Source organism: Prunus dulcis, chromosome 2 (genome assembly GCF_902201215.1).
Source record: "Prunus dulcis chromosome 2, ALMONDv2, whole genome shotgun sequence".
Taxonomy (NCBI): Eukaryota; Viridiplantae; Streptophyta; class Magnoliopsida; order Rosales; family Rosaceae; genus Prunus; species Prunus dulcis.
In genome coordinates, this window is record NC_047651.1 from 20,472,873 (window position 1) to 20,494,412 (window position 21,540).

Genomic DNA, 21,540 nt, shown 5'->3' on the forward strand with positions numbered 1-21,540 from the left:
TTAGAGAGAATATGTAGGGTTTGAAATTGCAGGATGGAGCTTACCTTCTTTGTGAAGTTCTCAGCAGCCCACCTTCCTTTTTAAATGCTTCTGCTTTTTTTATTGTTACATTTGCATATATCTGAGATTCCCAATTTTTTTTCTTTGCTTTGATTCTTATTCCTAGAGGTTTTGATAAGTCATCTCTTGCTTACTTCATCGAGCTTAATAATGTTCTGCTTCGAGAATAATCTACTTTTAATTAAGCTCTGCTTTGAGAATAATCTACTTTGGAGGCATTACCATATATGCCTAATTTAGATTGTCTTGGTGGGTGGTGATTGTTCATTTTGGGATGGTTGGGATAAAGAAAACTTAAGTGCATCTCTAGGACTATGGTAATGTTTGAATCGAAAGTATATAAGGTGATTTTTTTAAAAAAAAATTGGTAATTTCATATTTCTCATGCATAGGGGATTTTCATTAATTCTTCTATTAATTAAAGAATAGATTGTCGATATGATATTGATAAGATGTTGTTATTATTGTCGATAACAAAATATACGATACAAACTAACACAATATAATTACAATGTTTTTAGGAGAAATTAAGCGTTTTTAGTTGAAATATAATTAGATAACAGTTTAAAATAAAGTAGTTCTCCACATTCAACATAATAATAAACTAGCAAAACGTTTGAACTTTTTATTACATTAGAGATAAGAATTGCACTATATTGGCAAGTTGATGATAAGATGCATGTGCACCACCATAGCTAATTAAATTTGTTCTTATCAAGAAGATGCAAATAAATCATTAACGTTTCAATTCGCAACAACCCATATTTTGCTGAGATATTATTAAGTTAAGATAGAGGAGTCAACTCTAGCAAGAAAAGCTCAAAACTCAAAAACCACGGTCAACTAACCCAGCGTGACACGCAATTGTGTCATTCTGTAAAATCAGCAAGGGTAAGTCCGTCATTTCATGTAAAGGAAAATACAGCAGGCAACCACCGCCCCCTTTTCCCGTAAATAAGGCCCCAAACCATGGGCATTTTGGTCACGACGATGAGAACACAGGCGGGGGCCAAAGTGAAAAAGAAAAAGTTTGATTGATTAGGGAATAGGAAAGTAGAACCCAATTAGAAAAAGTAAAAGATTTGATATAAATAAGGGTTATAAAAGAAAATAAATAAAAAAATGAGTCACCAAAATAAAAAAAAGGATTTATTTCTAATTTTTTTAAAAAGAAATTATATTTATTTTCGGACGCGAATTGAGATTGAAATAGAGTTTAATAGGGGTGTTGAGATCCGGATGCCAGTCTCTCTCTCAAGGCTCTCTTTGTCCCTTATCGGCTCACGGTTCTCACTTTCTCGCCCCACAGGCAGATTTTCTTGAAGCCAAGAAAGAGAAAGAAAGAGAAGGAAAATTTTCTTCAGAGGAAGAGAAGGCAGCCGAACGACGACGAGGCGGATAACAAGAGCAAACCCTAGGAGAGTCATCGTCTCCCATGGCTCACTAAACTCCGCCTATGCTTTGTTTCGTCCACGATCTGGTTTCGAAACCCTAGGGCAACCAACCGTGGCTGCGGCGCAGGCTCGAAAGGCTCTTCTACGATTTGGTTTGCAGAAAACCCTAGATTCAGTACGGTACAGATAGGCAGCTGTGAGCTCTGTTGTTTTTGGGGCGTGGAAAGGCGAAGACTTTGGTGGGCATACGGCCGAGAGAGATCTTGGCGGTGGTGTTTGGGGTTTAGAATTAGGGTTGTGAAGGTGTGGCTGCCCATGCGATTGGGTTGATTTTGATGCCGCCAGAACCATTGCCTTGGGATCGGAAAGACTTCTTCAAGGAGAGGAAGCACGAGAGGTCGGAGTCCCTTGGCTCTGTGGCACGATGGAGGGACTCGCCCCATCATGCACCTCGCGACTTCAATCGTTGGCCTTCAGCCGATTTTCGCAGACCACCAGGTATTTGTCTATCTTATTATCAATAATCTCTCTTGTGCCTCTGTTTCTCTGCGGGCTATTTAGAATTAGAATTCTTGGCTTCTGATAAATATGAATATGTATATGCACACAAACATGTTTCATTAATTTGCTGTTCTAGGGTTGTAAATCACTTTTTGAACGGGTTGGGGTTGAGAAGGGTCGGACAGACTTGATCTTTAGCCTTATGATTTTTTCATCCGTAAGCGGTTTTGGGTTTTTTCTTATGAATTTTTTTTTGGCGAAGGGTTTTTTCTTATGATTCAACACAGCTAATTTTGTTGTTTCAGTTTTTGGATTTCATATCATATCCTTCACAAGTATCGTTTAGATCTGCCAACTTTCTGAGATCTGTTATGGGAAATATATATTCTTTTTTTTCCTTCAATTTTTCTGGAAAAAATGGTTTTTGCCTTCTTTCTGTTTTGTTCGAAATAAACTTTACTTGAGTTTTGTTTGGTCTGAATACTTTGCTTGAGTTGATTGTTTTTCTTTCCTTTCCTTTTAAATATTTTCTGAAGGTCATGGTAAGCAGGGTGGTTGGCACCTATTTTCCGAGGATTCTGGTCATGGCTATGCATCTTCTCGGTCTGGTGATAAGATGCTGGAAGATGAGAGCTGCCGACCATCATTTTCGCGTGGAGATGGAAGGTATGGTAGGAACAGCAGGGATAACAGAGGGTCTTACAGCCAGAGGGAATGTAAAGGTCATTCTTGGGAAACCAGCAGTGGGTCTCCAAACACACCGGGCAGGCCAAATGACGTGATTAATGAACAAAGGACGCAGGATGATATGCTGACATACTCATCTCATCAGCATTCTGACTTTGGAAGCACATGGGATCAGATTCAATTGAAAGACCAGCTTGATAGGATGGGCGGTTCTACTGGTCTAGGTGCTGGCCAGAAATGTGAGAGAGAGAACTCGTTGGGCTCAATTGATTGGAAGCCCCTTAAATGGACGCGGTCTGGAAGCATGTCTTCTCGGGGTTCAGGTTTCAGCCATTCAAGTAGCTCAAAGAGCATTGGGGCCATTGATTTCAATGAAGCAAAGGTTGAGTCACAGCCGAAAAATGCCACTCCGGTGCAGTCTCCTTCAGGAGAAGCTACTACCTGTGTGACATCTGCTGCCCCATCAGAGGAAACAACTTCTAGGAAGAAGCCGCGCCTTGGATGGGGTGAGGGATTGGCAAAGTATGAGAAAAAGAAAGTCGAGGTCCCTGATGGAAGCATGAACAAAGATGGGGCTGTTTGTTCTGTTGGTAACATGGAGCCGGTCCATTCTCTGAGTTCAAATTTGGCTGATAAAAGCCCTAGAGTTACGGTTTTCTCAGATTGTGCATCTCCTGCAACTCCATCCTCTGTAGCTTGCAGTTCCTCTCCAGGTATATTGTTGCATCCTTACATTCCCTTCACATGTTACCCTAGCTTAAATTGTGACCTGATATGTGAGTGGATTTTGACAAGATTTGTGTTTTAAAATCTGTAATGTGGTGTTGGCATTATTGCTTACTTATTAATGCAAGTCAAATAGAAGTTAGTATGTGATTCAGTTGATATAACTACTCCTTGCTAGAATGTGGGCGACGAAATCCTCTCCTTGACAAGGAACATCATACATGATGCTTTTCTCATCTTGACATATTATTATCAATGTGTTGGTTTAGTAAAATGGGAAGGGCCTGGAGGTAGAAAATGAGAAAGTATGTATTTTAAAACCTTTGGGTCTCCTGGGTTGTCCTTCTCAGTGGTTTTAGGTTGTAGTCTAAGTAATTATACCAAGTATTTTGCTTTTGTAGTATTATGTGTTCTTATTTTTTTAATTTTTTAATTTTTGCTACCACACATTCTTTTTGAAACCTTCACATATCTTAGTTTTTACAAAAAATGCATTATATATATTTTTCTGTTGGTAAGTTATCTGTTGTCTTGCTGTTTTGATGCATTCCATATTGTTATGTTTATCTCTCCCTTACACATATATGTTATAGGTGCAGAAGTTTTATGATTATATCATTGTTGCAACAGGTGTGGAGGAGAAATCATTTGGCAAGACAGCAAATGTTGACAACAAGAATAGAAACTTTTGTGGTTCCCCTGGTCCTATGATTCAGAGTCATCATGAGGGATTCACATTCAATTTGGAAAAGTTGGATTGCAATTCTATAGCTAATTTGGGCTCATCACTACGGGAATTGCTTCAATCTGATGACCCAAGTTCAGTGGATTCTGGTATTGTGAGGCCTACTGCAATGAACAAGTTACTTATATGGAAAGGTGAAATTTCGAAGGTGTTGGAAGTGACAGAGTCAGAAATTGATTCACTTGAAAACGAGCTTAAAGTATTGAACTCTGATTCTGGGGGCAGCTGTCCACGTCCAGCAACTTCTAGTTCTTTGCCTGTGGAGGACAATGATAAATCTTTCAAAGAACAGGTTACTGTCACAAATTTGATCACTCGGCCTGCTCCATTACAAATTCATTCTACTGGGGACACTGATGTGGAGAAGATGTGTCTTGGTAATGGTGACCAGGTAGAATTTTGTGGTATTGTTAAGGATGAGGATATTGATAGTCCTGGAACAGCGACGTCGAAATTTGTTGAACCATTACCTTTGGTAAAGGTGGTTTCTTCATCGGATGTGATGAGTCACAATGATTGTTCTGGGGATTTGGATCCAATTGAAACGACCAAAGGGGAAGCAAAATGCCTAGTGCCAGGAAAGTATGAAGAAAAGACTGACCTGTCTGCTTGTGGAAATAGTAGCATGCTTTTGGGTAGTGAGATAGTTTCACCTGTTTCTGGTGGTTCGGGTCTTTGTTTTAGTGTAGTTGATACGATATGCGATTCTATATGTTCTTCCAATAAAGAATCTGCAAATAGATCATTTGACGTATTTAATAAGCTGTTACCGAGAGAGCACTACAAGGTTGATATATCTGGAGTTAGTATTTCCTCATCCGAGAAGAATGATTCGTTGATCAAAGAGAAGTTCGCCATGAGGAAGCGGCGTTTAAGGTTTATGGAGAGAGTCTTAACCTTAAAATATAAAGCCTTTCAACACCTGTGGAAGGAAGACTTGCGTTTGCTTTCCATACGAAAATATCGTTCGAAGTCTCACAAAAAAATTGAATTAAGCTTGCGAGCAACAAATAATGGGTATCAGAAGCATCGCTCTTCTATTCGATCTCGTTTTTCTACACCTGGTAAGTAAATCTTTCTTCTTTATCTGTTTATTGTCATATTTTTCTCAACCTCATGTGTTCTTTCTATGAGATTGGAATAAAGTGCTTGGTTTATATGCGTTGAGTCTGTCAATGTTGATATGCTGTGATATCAGAACAAGAAAAATGAAAGAAAACAGTTCTGTTGTTGATGGATATGGGTGTAAGGGGACTTTAGTTTATATTTTCAATGCCGCTTCAGCTGTCTTGTTTTATTGTTTCTGTGCTCTGTGTTGCATTTGATTTTATTTCTCTTAGTGTTTGAACATGGTTATGAAATATTAATTTGCTTGAGGAACTGGTAATGCCTCCTTTATGCCTTTTTTATGTTTCAATATTGTTGTTTTATGGTATGCTGGTACCAAAACAAGAAAAATGAAAAAAGCGAGTTCTGTTCTTGATAGTAATCAAGTGATTAACTTTGACGATTAATGCATTATTCTTGCCTAGGAGGCATGCATGCTGACCTCTGGTGACATGGTTCTCACTAATTTTCCCTGTATTAACATTAGTGGTTAGTACTGGGAAAAAAATTGAATTCGATGCTTTGTGATTTTTGTTGGTGTAATCCTTTGAGAACAAATATCTCTGCATTTTTGTTATGTTCTTCTGTTGAAACATTTTTTGATCACATTTTTCAAAATTTTTTTTCAGCAGGAAATCTGAGCTTGGTCCCGACTACAGAGATCATTAATTTTACCAACAAGTTGCTGTCAGATTCCCAAGTCAAGCGTTATAGGAACTCATTGAAGATGCCAGCCTTAATTTTGGACAAGAAGGAGAAGATGGTGACGAGGTTTATTTCTAGTAATGGCTTAGTTGAAGATCCCTGTGTTGTTGAGAAGGAAAGGGCATTGATGAACCCATGGACGCCAGAAGAGAAAGAGCTGTTCATTGAAAAGCTTACCACATGCGGGAAGGATTTCAGAAAAATTGCTTCTTTTCTTGATCATAAGACGACTGCTGACTGTGTTGAGTTCTACTACAAACATCACAAATCTGTTTGTTTTGAGAAAACAAAGAAGAAGGCTGACATGACTAAGCAAGGAAAGTCTTCAGCTAAGACCTACCTAATTTCAAATGGGAAAAAATGGAATCGTGAGATGAATGCTGCTTCCCTTGATATTTTGGGTGCTGCTTCTGCAATTGCAGCTCATGCCGATGGTAGCACGAGATCTCGACAGGCATATCCAGGAAGGTTATATTTGGGAGGGTACAGGAATACTAATCCATCACGAGGTGATGACACCACTGTCGAAAGGTCTTGCAGTTTTGATGCTATTGGGAATGAAAGAGAAACAGTTGCTGCTGATGTTTTAGCAGGTATATGTGGCTCGCTGTCATCTGAGGCTGTGAGTTCTTGCATCACTAGTTCTATTGATCCTGGTGAGGGTTACCGAGAATGGAAGTGCCAGAAAGTGGATTCGCTAGCGAGGCGACCTTTGACACCTGATGTTATGCAGAATGTTGATGATGAGACTTGCTCAGAGGAAAGTTGTGGAGAAATGGATCCTTCTGACTGGACAGATGCAGAGAAGTCTAGCTTTATACAGGCAGTGTCATCCTATGGCAAGGATTTTGCTATGATCTCACGATGTGTTCGAACGAGGTCCCAACATCAATGCAAGGTTTTCTTTAGTAAAGCTCGAAAGTGCCTTGGGCTTGATTTGGTACATCCTGTGGCTGGAAATGGAACATCTGTTGGTGACGATGTTAATGGAGGTGGGAGTGATACTGAAGATGCCTGTGTTCTGGAAACTGGTTCAGGTATTTCCAGTGATAAGTCAGGGTGTAGAACGAATGAGGACATGCCGTTGTCTGTCATTAACATGGATGATGAATCTGATCCTGCAGAGACCATGAATTTGCAAACAGGTCCACTTAGATCAGAGGAAAAAAATGTAATGGGACAATTAGATCATGAAGGTGGTAAGACACTCCAATCTCTGGCGTCTGATGCAGTAGAGTCGGAGGATAGGCCTAATCTAGTTTTGGATGATGCCGATTGTGTAAGAGATGCCCAGAAAAGTCGAGTATTCTCTGCAGATGCTCTGAAAGATGATGTGGCTGAAGAGGGAATATTAATTGCAGAATCAGAACCGGTGGGTGGGGGAATCAACTTTAACCCAACTAATCCTGGCATGGATGGGGAAAAATTGATGGGTGAACTTTCTTCTGATGGCAATACAGATACAAGCAGATGCAGCCTACCAGGTTCAGTACACAATTCTAATTCAAGTGGCAATGCTTCTGCCCTGGCTGGTGGTGGTTCTTGTTCAGGTTTCAGTCTTAACCCCAAGTGCCTGCATCGAGTTTCTGTGGGGCTGAATTCTATGCAAAAGCCTTCTGTCATCTCAATGCCACATGAGAATCGTCATGCTCCTGCAGATTCTGTGTCACAAGATTCTGCTAAAATTGAATGCGAGAAAGCCTCTAACCAAGATAGTTTGTCGTCAACCCTGGATCTACAGGAGGGTAGAGAGCCTAAATCTGTTGGGATAGATGAGTGTAACAAGCACTTACCCGGTCTTCCAATATATACAAATGTTGAATCCTCCCAGGTTCTCAAGGGCTATCCATTGCAAATGCCAACCAAGAAAGATACTAATGGGGATGTAACGTCTGGTAATTTATCTGAAGTTCAAAACTTTTCAAAGCCAGACAGGAAGATCAATGGTCGTTATATGACGAAAGATGACTTTCTTCAATTTGGTAACTGTAAGCCGCAATGTTCAGAGGTTGATTTTCCGCTTGCTCCCCAAAAGGTAGAACAACCAGTTGGCCCTCCAAAAGCCCATTCATGGAGTTCGTCAGATTCAGATAAACCAAGCAGGAATGGTGATGTGAAACTGTTTGGCAAAATACTCAGCAATCCATCATCCCTGTCCAAGTCAAGTTCCAACATCCATGAGAATGAAGAAAAGGGAGCTCACAACCATAAGTTAAGCAACACGTCATCTAACCTAAAATTCACCGGACATCACAATGCTGATGGAAATTCTTCTCTCCTGAAGTTTGATTGTAGTAGTTATCTGGGGATTGAGAAGGTTCCCAGGAGGAGTTATGGCTTTTGGGAAGGAAATAAAGTGCATGCTGGTTATCCATCTTTTTCTGATTCAGCTATCTTGCTGGCCAAGTACCCTGCAGCATTTGGCAACTTTCCTACTACCTCTTCCAAAATGGAACAGCAGCCATTGCAGGCGGTTGTCAAGAACAATGATCGGAATGTTAATGGTGTATCAGTTTTTCCTTCCAGGGAAATTAGTGGCAGCAATGGAGTTGTAGATTACCCAGTGTTCAGTAGGAGTCGGGACGGTGCTAAAGTGCCCCCATTTACAGTAGATGTGAAGCAGCAGCAGCGGCAAGACGTATTTGATATGCCAAGACGAAATGGATTTGATACAATTTCGAGTTTACAGCAGCAAGGAAGGGGGATTGTTGGGATGAACGTAGTAGGGAGGGGAGGGATCCTTGTAGGGGGTCCATGTACTGGTGTTTCAGATCCTGTTGCTGCCATAAGAATGCATTATGCAAAAACTGAACAGTACGGGGGGCAGCCGGGGAGCATGATTAGAGAGGAAGAGTCCTGGAGAGGAGGGAAGGGTGATGTAGGAAGGTAGATGATGTTGCAGAGGGCATTCGAGGCCCTCAGCGGCAAATTATTTATTTGCTGCGCCCTGTATAATAGGTTTTTTTGTGTTCAGTCAGTGACATGATAGGGCAATGGACGGTTTAAAGTCCCCGTCTTTTTGGTAAAATGCTTTTTAGGTGCTTGTAATATTGCAGCAGCTTTGTATTTGTTGTATTTTATGGAAAATACAGAAATAAACTGCAAAAGTTGGGAGGGATGGATTTATTCCAGTTCACGAGCTCTCATCTGACGTCTCTCCCTCGGTCTTTTTTTACATATTTTCTCCATGATTTGTTTTATGTGTTTTACTTTACTTGGGGAGTGAGACGTCACTCAATTCTTTTATCAACCAACTTCCGGGTTTGGTAAAACTCCTCCCTTTTTTTTCAGTATAAAAAACTCAAAATTTGCTTTGGCATGGTTCTCTAAGGGAAAACTTAACTCTAGGCAAATACAAGGGAATGTATGCGTCTATACTTCCCAAGTCTTGGTAAGGAAAGTCTTCAAGGAAACCTGTTGAATGAGCACTCTCCATCCGCAGCATTCTTGATATTTGTAGTAGTGCTAACAAGTTCTTCGGTTTCTTGCCGAGTTCGGAGAATAGCCGGAAGTGGTGCTGTAACTTTGATTACCTGCAAATAGATACCAAAAGCTTGACTATTATCAAAAATAGAAGATGCACAGCATCCTTGAATAGAAGTAGCAATCGTTGTTTAAACCTTTACCTCATTGGATGATGGGTGAGAGAGAATCACTTGATGAGCATGCAAGTTGTAGCCACAATCTCCTGGAACAGGCTTTGTAGGCCTCAGGAACCCTCTGCATGCAATGTGAAATAAAATGCAACTCGTATCAAAATGGGGAAAAAAAATAAATTAACGTTCTTTTAATATCAATATAAGCTTTTTACATTGAAAAACGCCAAAAGAAACCACGCAAATTCCTCCATGATAGTGTTGATAATATGGTGAGCATCCACAATCATGCTCCTTATTTTTCAGTTAAAATTTAGCTAAAAAAACACTAGAAAGGTATTTTAGGAGCTCCTTATAAAATTTCAACCCCAACCATGCTCTCTAGTTTATGAAATCATAAATGATTTATTTATTTTTTTAGTTTAGCATAAATGCTCCCTCTTCGTATAAAATAATAATAATAAATAGTTAGCATTAAATAATTACTTAAAATAGCATTAAAGTAAAGCAACATTTAATTATAGGGAGTTACTAGGAGTCCTTTCTCTCTCCTCAGATTTAGGAGCTCCTAGAGGTCTCCCTATTCTAGGAGTTGGATAAAGAGCATGGTTGGAACTTGGAGGTGATTTTTCTCACTTCCTCCCTGAATTTTATCTAAGGAGGTGGTTTAGGGAGTCTATTGTGGATGCTTTAATAGTATGATGAAAAACCCAGAAACAAATGCTCTATATCACAATAACTGCATACCCATCATCTGCAAAACTCTCATCTACAAAGTCAGAATCTAAGCACTTTGGTTGTCCACCAAGAACATAAAGAGGATCTCCTGTCAAAAAAAAAAGAAGGGGATTTCTTTAGCATTCAACTAGTCCAAGCAATAATACAGCTAATTCACAACTACAGTAGATATGTAGGCGCAACCCCAAACTGCACCTTGCAAATTAACAAATATGTGGGAAATGAGGATGTGGGGTTTCTCAAACCCAGGGCCTCCTAGAACCAGAGTTTGATTATACCTAACAAAGGATGTCCTATGTAAGAAAGATGGATACGAATTTGGTGTGGCCTTCCTGACTGAATCTCAACCTGTTAAACATATCAGTGCGCTATAGTAAGTTCTAAAATTCCAAAAGAAAACAAAAAGAAAACGAAAAAGAAAAAAACACAACCTGACTTCCTTGCCCATCGTAAATTTCAGATATCTTTTTTGTACTTATCATAATCATTAGGTTTAATTTAATTCTTGTGGTTAATAGAAAATCAAGTTGACCTTCGAATGTTGGTTTATGTTTCATCCCCAGATTCCCTCCCTTCCATACAACAGTATTGCTAAAATGGTGTTCGATTTAAGCCATCAATAAATTTATCATTCATGAAAACAAAACAGATGGATATAATCATATGAGAAAAGCCTATATATGTACTCTGTAGTTTATACTGGTAAAACTGGGGTACCTGGACCAGTGTTTGGTTTTTATGAATCTCTCTCTCAAGAACTTCAACTTTACTCAGAGCCGGTTTTCCTGGTTACGTGAAAAAATTACAGAGAGGGATAAGTATGATGGGATAGAATAGATTGTTTTCTGCATGAGACACTCAAGGGAAAGGTGACCGGTGCAAGATAACACAGGCATGACTTAAAGGTTGCCATTTTCTTTCTAAATCACGGTGTAGCAATTGGAGGGAGCTTACAGAAATCAAAATTCATTCAGTTCATTAGAGAACGCAAATATACCTGTGGGAGAAGCAACATACAGCCCTTTAGCCACACCAGGATATCGCACCACTCCAATTGGCTGTTTGACAATTACCTATAGTAATTTCACATCAATCACACAATCTATTTGCATATATAGTTGGAGTAAATATCCTTGAAGAAGACAGCCAAAAAATAAAAAAAAAAGGAAGACCGCTGGTCCCAAGAAACCATCAATTTAAATTGAGACTAGAGACAACTAGAAGTCAAATTGCAACGAATACTAATAAACTTAGGATGTTAAGATTGGTGGGCTGCAATGGATAAGACTAATGGCATTAGAAGCTAATAAATAGATTTGCAAGTTATTATAAGCTACCATTGGTTGAGTCCTACCTGAAGACTTTGCCCTAAAGACCACTTAGAAAATTTTCTAAAGTCAAATAAGGTATGGAAACAGTAGATATGAATGCTTTCTTTGAGATATAAACCTTATACACGCACAAACTGACATTAATCATAGTAGCTCACACTTCAGCAGTATGTTACCTTATCTTCACAAAGTATCCCAGTCACTAGTGCCCGGTATATCTTTGAGATTTTCCTCACTGCATGCGCCTCCATGGAGGTATTACTGCATTGATATTGTAGATGTCATTAGCAAAGTGAAAAAGATTATGACTCAACTGAAAGAAATCTTAAGTCTACATAGAGAATCGGATATTATCTCATTGTGATTACTAACAATGTTTTCATTCTAAAAAAAAGGGGAAGCTAAAAGCAGATGTGAGCAAGATGGAATAGGTCATTTCTCTAACCTGTTATCTCCAATATTAGATGTCCCGTCAGCAAAGTATGCTGCAAGTTGAGTTTTGGCATGCTTCGTTTTTGCACAGAGTAATATTCCTAGAACCATATGAGACCAGTCAACACGAAGAATATCAAGAAGTATAACCATTTCTGTTAGTAACCATAACAACAATGAACAGATTTGTGAGAATCGTATTTAGAGCTGGAAAGTGAGCAACGCATTGTGTACAAAGGATTTTGTTATTTATAAATGTTATCTAGTGAGAAACAATGAACAAAGCATGAAGTTATGCATCTTTACAAGTTAAAAATCATGACATCTATCTGCAATGAAGCCTAAAACAGAAAAAGGAAAGGAAAACTATGTATACTAACATGAAACTTCTCGAGACACAGTGATAAAACAAATTATGTCTAATGTTTTAATGCGCATTAATCAGCATTGGAATTCATGAATACCTGAAGTGCCTCTTCCTAAGCGATGAACAGGAACAGGATGTGGTTCTTGGCACAATAAGGGAGAGATCTTATTTGTTGCCCAACATAGGAGCTGTGTGAGAACTGTCCGTTGCTGGAAAAGACCTCCAGGTAAAACTTGCAGGCCAGAAGGCTTATTTAGAGCAATCTGAATTCATTAGTACAACTTCACGTCAACAGCAGTCATCATAAAAATGGATGAAAACAAACAATAAACATTATATGCAGAGAAACCATACATAACTCTAATGCTTTAATTCATGAAAACAAAATTCTCAGACAAAAACAAATCTTGAATTATTTCAAAGAATCAAAGAAAATAATTCTTATGTTTGAACCTGTACATTCCAAATTCTCATGCATTTAAAAAATTTTAAAAATTACCAGTAACACTGATAGCATTAACCTAAATCTTTTACAGTGCACAACTTCCATAATTTCAATTGTGGAAGTTAAGTCCATAATCTTTTACATTCCATTTTTTGCGTTCACCTAAATAATGTAAAATGAGTTGTTTAAAACAGTATTAAAACAATGAATCTACTTGAGGCCAGTTGTTTAACATCACTAATCTTGATGAAAAGAAGCAAATACAGACACACAACAAAGATGAAAGATATGATCCAACACATAGAAACGATCACCAACCACAGTGAGACATTTACCATATCATCATCCTCAAATAGAACCTCCAGCAAGTGTGGCGCATCAGGCTCTCTCCACGGAAGCCTATGATAGACCAATTCCGAACCGACCCTAAACAAATTGATTATGTCCAAAAAAAAAAAAAAAAAAAAAAACCATAAGAATCTTCTATATGCATAAGAGCAGACAGAATATAAAGCCATATAGCATCCATCAAACAACACCTGAGGATCGTACTGGGATCTCTAACAACTTCGCCATCAACTGTTATCTGTAGACCAACAAATAAAGCTGAGAATTTCCAAAGCATGCGTTTCCATTTCTCATAACAAACTTTTCCATGATTTTCAATATTCAAACCTGTCCGTTCCGAATTCTCTGCAACCAACTGCAAAGTTATCATCAGTACAGATTTTTATATCGGTTCTTCAAAATAAGCATATTTTTGATTGCTTAAAAAACCAAACTCAATTCTCCAAGCAAACAACAGAGGATAGAAAGCAAAGAAAGCAAAAGCAATTTGGCAGAAGTTGGGATAGGCTGCCTGCTTACCCTTGTAGAGGAGCTGAGTTCTTATACTTGCTCGAGTAGAACTCGATCAGTGTCAGTTCTATAATTTACACCAACACTAGGAGTCAAATTCAGAGAAAGAAAACGACGGTGAAGTTTAAATCCAAAAAAGCATCGATTTTTAGCGCATGGACTGCGTTTGGATGCTGAGAACATGCAGTAAAGGAAAAAATATATAGAAAAGGCTATCTTTATCTTTGAGAAGAGGGAGAGAAAGAGGACCAGAATCAGAGGCTCGAACGACGTCGTTGTAGAGCAAGCCGTGGTTGAGATCGGGCCAGGGCAATCCGAATGTCTGAGGCTGACGTGTTGGCGAAGAGCTGGACATTGTAACTTATGCAATTCAATTTTCAACCCAGAAAGAAAGAAAAGAAACTGACTTTCAGTGAAGAATGGCTGCTGCCTACTGCCCGACGTCGTTCCCGGGTCGGTTTCCGACCCGCAACTGAACTGACTTCTCCAAAAGTTTGTTGCCCGACTGTGGCTAATGTGAAGTTTGAGTTTTGCCGGTATTCCTTTAACCGCTACAAACGGAAAAAAAAAAGAAAAGGAAATTCATTTGTTAACAATAAATTTTTAGGGACTCTATCTATTCATTATACATTCGCTTGTGCATCTGAAGTTTTATGTTCGATTCTTTCTTTTACATTTGTTTGTGCATCTGAAATTTTATGTTCGATTCCTTCCTTTTACAATAAATACATTTGATTGTGAGGTTGTTACAAATTTAAATAAATGAAAATTAACTATTATTTGATAAATACTCCAGCCATGTGACCATTTTGATTAGGTCTTTCTAAACCTTTATCGATGATTGATTTAAATCTCATGAACAATCATCTCATGAACGATAATTGTTGATGTACAAGGATTCAAACTTGTATGGTAGTGGATAAGAACCAAATTAATCAATATTGAATTTTATAGTTTAGACTAGATTACCTTGTACAACTATTACAGCTCATTTCCATCTCATCTCTCCACAGGGTACAGGTCACATAGCCAAATACATACTCAAAATGCAAACAAATTTGGACACAGTTGACCCAAATTGGACGGGAACAATAAAAAAAAAGGAAATAACTTTGATTAAAAAAAATAAAATTCGTGATTCGCATGATACATTTATTCTTGTCTTAAGTCTTCAAAGGACAGAGACTCTGTTTAGAGGCACAAATGAACTTAGTACAGGTAGACTCTGTAAAAATACATAGAAATGATGGATCAATACCATCAAAATTCCAATAACAATCAGCAGAACACATCGGTTGATGAAGAAGGACGCGTAACCTGAAGAGCAACTGAATTCCACTCCTCAATGTCATTGCAGTGACCAGTTTTCGCTTTAAGCACCTGTAACTCGCTTGTCCCACCAACAGAGGTTTCAGTCAGAGACAATTTTTTAGCAGCCACTGCCTTCAGCCGGTATCGCTCTGCTCTCGAGCCAATGACCTGTCCTAGCACTGATGCTGCAATGGTAAAAGCCATGGCTGATTTAGGCATCAGCACAGACTTCCGAAGTATGGCTATGAATGGAACAGCTGCATGCACAGCAGCAAACCAAGATGGTGAAAATTTCTTGGTGTGCTCCCTCCATACCCCTAAAGGAACATTGGCTGCCATGCCCAATGCTCCAATCACAAGTACTTTTTCAGGAAGGGGTTGTGGGCGGAGGTTCTTTGCAAATGCAGTTCGTGCCAGAGCTGCTCGGGCTGCAACTATAGCTGGTGGGCACTTAATTTTCATCCCTGGAGGGGGCTGAAAAGCCTTTGCAACAAGCGGAATTACACCACTAACAGCACGGTATGACTTCGCGATCGGACAGCTTCCAGATTGCAGCCACTCATTACTCAAAGCCTCGTGATTAGAACTTCCTCCCTGAAAAATCAATTCCAAATATGATAAGCACCGGGAAAAAAAAAAAAAACTTGTCTAATGATATAAAGTAAAAAATTCAATAAAATCACAAGAAATTTCAAAACTTATAATACGTCAATTACTCAGCAAGCTGGGAAATTTGTAGTGTGAAGCAACAATCAATTTACCTTTGAAGAAGAATCTTTTTTGGAGGAATTGGATTTTCGTTTCTGATTCTTCCACTTCTCAGAGAATGCATCAAAGCTGAATGGCCCTCCAAAGGATGAGAGACTGATAGTGGCTGCCTTTGCAGCTAATGGATTAAACATGGATGGGGCTGGTTGAGGCTCAACTATGTCAGAATGCACAAATGATCTTCCAGAAAGGGGGACTACCCCATCACTCCCATGGAAAAGCCTAAATGCCATGTCAAAATTGGGACCATCTTCAAAAATTGGACCTTTGCCGCCGCGTCCCTGATCAAGAAAAGTAGAAAGTAGTATCAGAAAATGGCTCAATTTCAATCAAGCAGCTGTAAGTGCCAATAGGAGATGCAAATAACCAAAAGTACGCCTACAGTAACATAGAAAACAATAGAAGATGCAAATCATCGAAAGGAAATATAACTTACAGGCACTGGGAAGGCCAAGGATGAGGCAAAGGAAAAATTGGTGGGCTCATTGATGTTTCTCAAAAACGGGCATCTGAGAATGTCTAGGTCAGAAGGCACACAATCTTCATTTGCAACTTTGAAAAAGGAATCCATTCCTAATGCGGAGAAAAGTAACCTGTAAAACGAGGTAAAATGCAAAATCAATAACTCCTGCTTAGTACGAAGAGTAAGAAAACACATGCTTCTAAATGTTACCAAAAATATGAACATGCCAATAATCAGATATTGATGCAGCATCTAAGGTAAACAAATAGTCATCACATAATAAAGTTGTCAACATTGTCTTGCAAGCACGAGCATCCAATCCAGGTCTTAGTCAAGATAAAAACCAAATTTTCTCAAAATTCTAAACCCACCCACAGGCCAAAACCGACAGATATTATTTGGTCAAATGGATAGTCATCGAAAAAGCTTATTCTGAAGTTGAGAAAATGCTATGCTTAGAACAAGAACTAAAAGAAAGTCAAGAACCCCAGTTAATTGAAAATCGAAATCAGGACTTTCCTCAATCTTTACTTAATAATACAAAATCTGTCACCAAAATAACGATCTTGATTAAATTACGGAAAATCCATCAATTTAGACCAGTCAAGACTCGAGTTCAACATCAATTGGAAATCGTCGGAAATCGTCAAGATTCCATTTCCCGAAAAATATTATGCTGAAACAAATCATCCAACTCATGTTAAACCTCTTAAAACCCATCAACTTACTCCATCCAAATACATCAATTTAAACTGAAAATCAAACAAGATTACAAACAAAATCCAGAAAGACAACAACTTTGAAGAATACAATGCAATTCACGAAGGCGTCAATTCCAAACCAGAAAATTACAAGAACCCAAAAGCAAGAAGATAGAAATCGTACCTTGAGAGAGATTTTGCGAAGGGAAGATTGGAAGACAGAGAAAGCGAGAGAGAGAGAGAGAGAGAGAGAGAGAGAGAGACAAGATGAAGATGATGAGGAAAGGTATCGGTGGTGTTAGGTGGAACCGAAATTGACTTTCGTTGGGGAAATTGAGAGAGAGGGCTCAGAAGGCTTAAGAAGACGACGTCGTGGTGAGCACACGCTTTTTTACTTGGATGGAGCTCTCTAAGTTGGAATGGGAAAAGAATTCGGTTTCGGACCGGTTTTGGTTATTCGGGTCCAATCTATGACGTGGTAAGTTGTTGAACGTCTTTGATAGCGGGGCCCACCCGAGTCCAAGTCCAAGTCGCTGTTGGTGTGTACACCACGTGCCTTTTTTCATTTTTCATTTTTGTGTGGAGTGGATGAATTGCCTTTTTGTTGAATAACAAATATTAAATAAATAAATAAAACTATTTCATAATTTCTTCTTGGTGTGTGCAGCAATTATGAGAGACGTGTTTCACATTTTTTTGGCATATCACGTTTTCACTACTTAAATTTGGAGCTTTATGATCGATCACTTGAGTAGAGTTAGTACAGTTTTTTTTTATTTTTTTTAATTTTTCCAGTTAAATCACATATTTATTTCTTAGGTTTTGTTTGCATGTTTAATTTAATTACGTCTTCGGATAAAAGAATAATCATTCTTAATCATTTGAACTTTACAAACTCGTTTTTTATTTATAAAGATTTCACATAAAGGACAACAATGAAGGTGTCCACACATCCCACGTCACTGCTGAAGTAAGATTTGATTCTAACCTCTACAATTGACTCTGTCATAGATTGTATCATTCAGGCAGTTAGACTTTAAGCCATGGACCAAAACAATAAAGCAAAAGAGATTATTTGTTGTTTTAAATTTTATAATCCCCAAGTCTAACCATTTTTACTGAATTTCAGTCAAACTCATACAAAAAGCCATCTGATAATGCCAGTGGCTGAGTGCATTTTCATATTACAAACAGGAAATGTAAATGAGACAGGAACGCCTCTAAATCATGGAACAATAGAAGGCTGGCTGCTAATTGTATACAAAGATATGAAAGTGCATACTTCAAATGATGATTATATGCCCATGAAATCCTAAACCTACAGTCTTAGACAAAAATTCCAGTTCTCTGCTAAAAAGAAGGATCAGGTCAGTAGCCTAAGAAGAATGGAACTAGCAATTATCAGTAACAGAGGCCTTTGGCTGGGAGATGTCCGTCTCTGCAAAAGTTAACCTATATCATACAACCTATTCGGGAGTTGGCTCCTCGACAGATTTCCTGTATTCTGGTTTCAGCTCATACGTCCCTTGACTAGCTCCCTTGTTGTTGTAAACACAAAGTTCCTTAAGTATGTCTTTCAAGAATTGCTGCAAAGGGACAAATTCATAAGAACAGTCACATTTCCAAAAGTACGAGTAGAAGGATGATATAACGAAAAGCTTATAGTTAATCAAAGATCATCAGGTTATTGGTGTGTTACAAGTTCAAAGGATAAGTTTCTTATCTAGCTGCCTTTAAATTATGTTTTTCCCACTTAAATGCATATGGGATTTAGTTTCTTGATTCTGCTCATCTTCTATATTTAACCATGTGTAATGCATTCATCTCAATATCTCTCATACTTCCATTAGTAAAAGTAGCATTATGATTGCCTAATTTTGTGCTATTTAACAGGGAGGATGTCTTCAAATTTCCTCTGTTTGGAAAATTTTCAGCAATTTTCCTTCTCAATATTTAGTAAGGTGTCTGTACGAGGATATTCAGGTAACTTTCCTTGTCAATAATGCCATGCAGGTATGCATACGGTATATGCAAGTAACAAGATGGGTCTTACATTAATCTGGAAAAAGACAGATTAAGATAGTAATTCTAATATTAAGATTCAATGGGGGAAGGCTTATAAATCATGCAGAAAGAAATAACTAGAAAACATAACATACTTCTGGTTGATCTGTTTCTTGGATCAGTTGTCTTAACGTCCAATTTGGTTGCCTTTCGAAGAGCTTAAACATAATGGCTTCCATTTCTCCACGGTCCCTCCTTGTTCTTTTCGTGTCTGACCCCTTTGTTGGCATTTTCTTCTTTTCCTATATGAAAGACAATTCTTCTTATGCTTAATACTTAATGGTGGATAATCAATACTAAAATCAAATGCCAACATACAAATGCAGTCCCAAATAATGTGACTGTCCCATGGAAAGCATGGAACACTTTTACTCAGGAACAATATGTACAAAAAGAAGGTGGTTTTACATACACTGGGTCCAGGAGCTATAAAACCAATCATCCCTGGCATAGGCCTCATATGAGCCCCATTGTCATTGTCAATCACCTGAAAATTGGAAAAAAGGGACAAATTAGTGATTATACTACTGATAGCTCTTAGATTACTGAAATAGAGTTTGAGAAAAATATATAAAGTAATCCAAGGAACCTGAATCTTTCTGTTTTTCATATACTTTTTCGTCCGTTCACGGCAAAGTTTCCCATAATTCTCAAGGTTCTCATTATGGGGCTTCATATCAAATTTGTTCAAAATTTTCCCCTCCACAGATAACTTTCCTACGGTCACAAAAGAATTTCACACATTCAGTTGAGAGTGCACAATGGACAGCTAAAGTTAATATGTGCTTGCAGCTCTGTTGAAGTAATATAACCCCAATCAATTTTTAACATTATGTTTCTGATTTCGAGTATCACACCTTGTAAGCATATCTTTCGCTAAAATAAATTGAAGAGTTAGAACTAACAAGAACCTAAACTAGAAATATGTGATACTAAAATGTAGCTGAGAAGAAATTGAATTCCAATCACAAATTTAAAAAGCCTAACGCAGGAACTTGGGTATTTTCATTTCTTTGTGGCACTAAAAGCTGATTTCAACACAAAACCGTGCAAGCCAACAATGTTATTCTTCTCTACCTATGATGCAACAATCTGTTGGATGTAGCATGTACCATTTTAACTGAAGTAAAAAACCATCAATTTTTAAATGCTAGCTTTTGACAAAAATAAAGGAGCAGAAAAGTTTAGCATGATGTCAAGTGGATACCCAACTAGAATAGAAGCATCAATATGTCAAGCCAAATGCATTTCAGTAAAGAAAAGCCACAGAGGAAAGAGGCATACTTACCTTGTGATAACTCAGAAAACACAGACATTGGAATGAAGTCTTTAGACATATCCAAAGAGTAACACTTGGGCATATTTCCAGATTCAGTGGCCGCCAGTTCCATGGTGAACTGCATTTTAACAACTTATGTAAAGGAAAGGGCAACAAAAGAGGAAATCTACATAGATGAGTGATACTATCATATTATAAAGATGAAGACTTTAACCCAAAACTTTGTAGAACAATAAAAATTGATAGAAAAGCCAGGACCTGGGTCATGAAAACCTAACTTGTAAATTGGGTTTGGATATAAACACATAAAGAGCTGAACTCTATAAAACCCACATCATGAAAATTCTTAACCCCAAAATGAAAACTTTGGGAAAAATGATAAAGAAAGAAAAAAAAAAAAACAAGAAAATGAGCAACAAAACCCAGCAAGCAACAGAAAATCCATAGAAAAGGGCATGCATAGGATCAAAGACCAAAATTTATAAACAAGAAAATGCACAAGAATTACAAAGATTATGACCGAAACAACAATGCATGCACAAAAAAGTAAAAAACCCAAAAGGGAAAAACGTCAACTTTTTGAGTTGTCGAGTAAATGGAAAAGAAAAAGTACCTGAGGAGAGGAAGAGTCGTCATTGGAGTTAAGAGGGTCAATGGAGAGAACGACCTTGGCCACAGGGCGAGAAGACTGCTGATCAGATGGAGAAGAAGCAGAGGCAGAAGTGGAGGAGGCGTCAGGCTTGAGACTTTTAGCGACGAGCGGTGGGCATTTCATGAGCCAAACAGCTCGCTCTGCTCTGGTCGTCTCCAAAGGCCCATTGGCATTGTTGTTGTTGCTGCTTTGTTGCTGCTGTTGCTTTTGGTCTTCCATGTTGGCGCCACAGCCACAGGGTTCTTTGTTTATTTGTTGAGCTTTTGAGCTCGAGAGAACGAAAACAAACGGTTTTTCCGGATCTTTCTCCAACAGTATGCTTTCGCTGCCTCGGACCTGGGGGCCATTGGGTTTTATTTATATATATGAGATATGAAATGGACTCTATTTTTGTTTACTCGTAATTTTTTCTTTCTTTCTATTTTTGTTATCGGGTGATTTTATTTGTGACAATCGATAGCACTAAGTGAGAATCGAATTGAGTTGACTCATCGATTCAAGTACTCATCGGTTCAAGTCATCGATTTAAGTACTCATCGGTTCGAGTCGACTCATAAATTTGTGTAACTTTGTTCCAATCCATAGCACTAAGTGATTCATCGAATCGAGT

At 38.3% G+C, this 21,540-nt stretch overlaps 4 protein-coding genes across 7 annotated transcripts; 1 reads left to right on the plus strand and 3 right to left on the minus strand.

Annotated features, from left to right (window-relative positions):
- The first annotated feature begins 1,229 nt into the window (after window positions 1-1,229).
- On the plus strand, window positions 1,230-9,100 carry LOC117619752. 2 transcript variants are annotated; one of them, XM_034349779.1, is made up of 4 exons: window positions 1,230-1,952; window positions 2,492-3,355; window positions 3,999-5,177; window positions 5,853-9,100. In XM_034349779.1, exons 1-4 carry the CDS (start codon window positions 1,790-1,792, stop codon window positions 8,813-8,815), a joined length of 5,169 nt encoding a protein of 1,722 aa, XP_034205670.1. In that variant the 5' UTR covers window positions 1,230-1,789; the 3' UTR covers window positions 8,816-9,100. The 2 variants fall into 2 exon arrangements, with proteins under 2 accessions (XP_034205670.1, XP_034205669.1); XM_034349778.1 differs by having other exon boundaries at window positions 1,309-1,952; window positions 5,850-9,100.
- Window positions 9,021-14,232, minus strand: LOC117619753 (RNA pseudouridine synthase 5). 3 transcript variants are annotated; one of them, XM_034349780.1, is made up of 14 exons: window positions 13,942-14,232; window positions 13,702-13,759; window positions 13,510-13,537; window positions 13,374-13,420; window positions 13,170-13,260; window positions 12,487-12,652; window positions 12,036-12,123; window positions 11,767-11,851; window positions 11,257-11,332; window positions 10,977-11,044; window positions 10,538-10,607; window positions 10,269-10,347; window positions 9,552-9,645; window positions 9,021-9,458 (listed from the first exon to the last, which is right to left on the minus strand). In XM_034349780.1, the coding sequence occupies exons 1-14, from the start codon at window positions 14,045-14,047 to the stop codon at window positions 9,330-9,332; spliced, it is 1,185 nt and encodes a 394-aa protein (XP_034205671.1). In that variant the 5' UTR covers window positions 14,048-14,232; the 3' UTR covers window positions 9,021-9,329. The 3 variants fall into 3 exon arrangements, 2 of the variants coding, with proteins under 2 accessions (XP_034205671.1, XP_034205672.1); XM_034349781.1 differs by having other exon boundaries at window positions 13,374-13,527; window positions 13,702-14,059; XR_004584608.1 differs by lacking the exons at window positions 9,021-9,458; window positions 9,552-9,645 and having other exon boundaries at window positions 10,455-10,607.
- Window positions 14,233-14,707: 475 nt separating this feature from the next.
- On the minus strand, window positions 14,708-17,354 carry LOC117619765. The gene is made up of 4 exons (XM_034349793.1): window positions 17,120-17,354; window positions 16,208-16,364; window positions 15,765-16,052; window positions 14,708-15,597 (listed from the first exon to the last, which is right to left on the minus strand). Exons 2-4 carry the CDS (start codon window positions 16,340-16,342, stop codon window positions 14,971-14,973), a joined length of 1,050 nt encoding a protein of 349 aa, XP_034205684.1. The 5' UTR covers window positions 16,343-16,364; window positions 17,120-17,354; the 3' UTR covers window positions 14,708-14,970.
- A 685-nt stretch (window positions 17,355-18,039) lies between these two features.
- On the minus strand, window positions 18,040-21,299 carry LOC117618643 (general transcription factor IIF subunit 2). The gene is made up of 6 exons (XM_034348313.1): window positions 20,892-21,299; window positions 20,288-20,396; window positions 19,589-19,716; window positions 19,412-19,486; window positions 19,095-19,241; window positions 18,040-18,521 (listed from the first exon to the last, which is right to left on the minus strand). Exons 1-6 carry the CDS (start codon window positions 21,147-21,149, stop codon window positions 18,402-18,404), a joined length of 837 nt encoding a protein of 278 aa, XP_034204204.1. The 5' UTR covers window positions 21,150-21,299; the 3' UTR covers window positions 18,040-18,401.
- Between the last annotated feature and the right edge of the window lie 241 nt (window positions 21,300-21,540).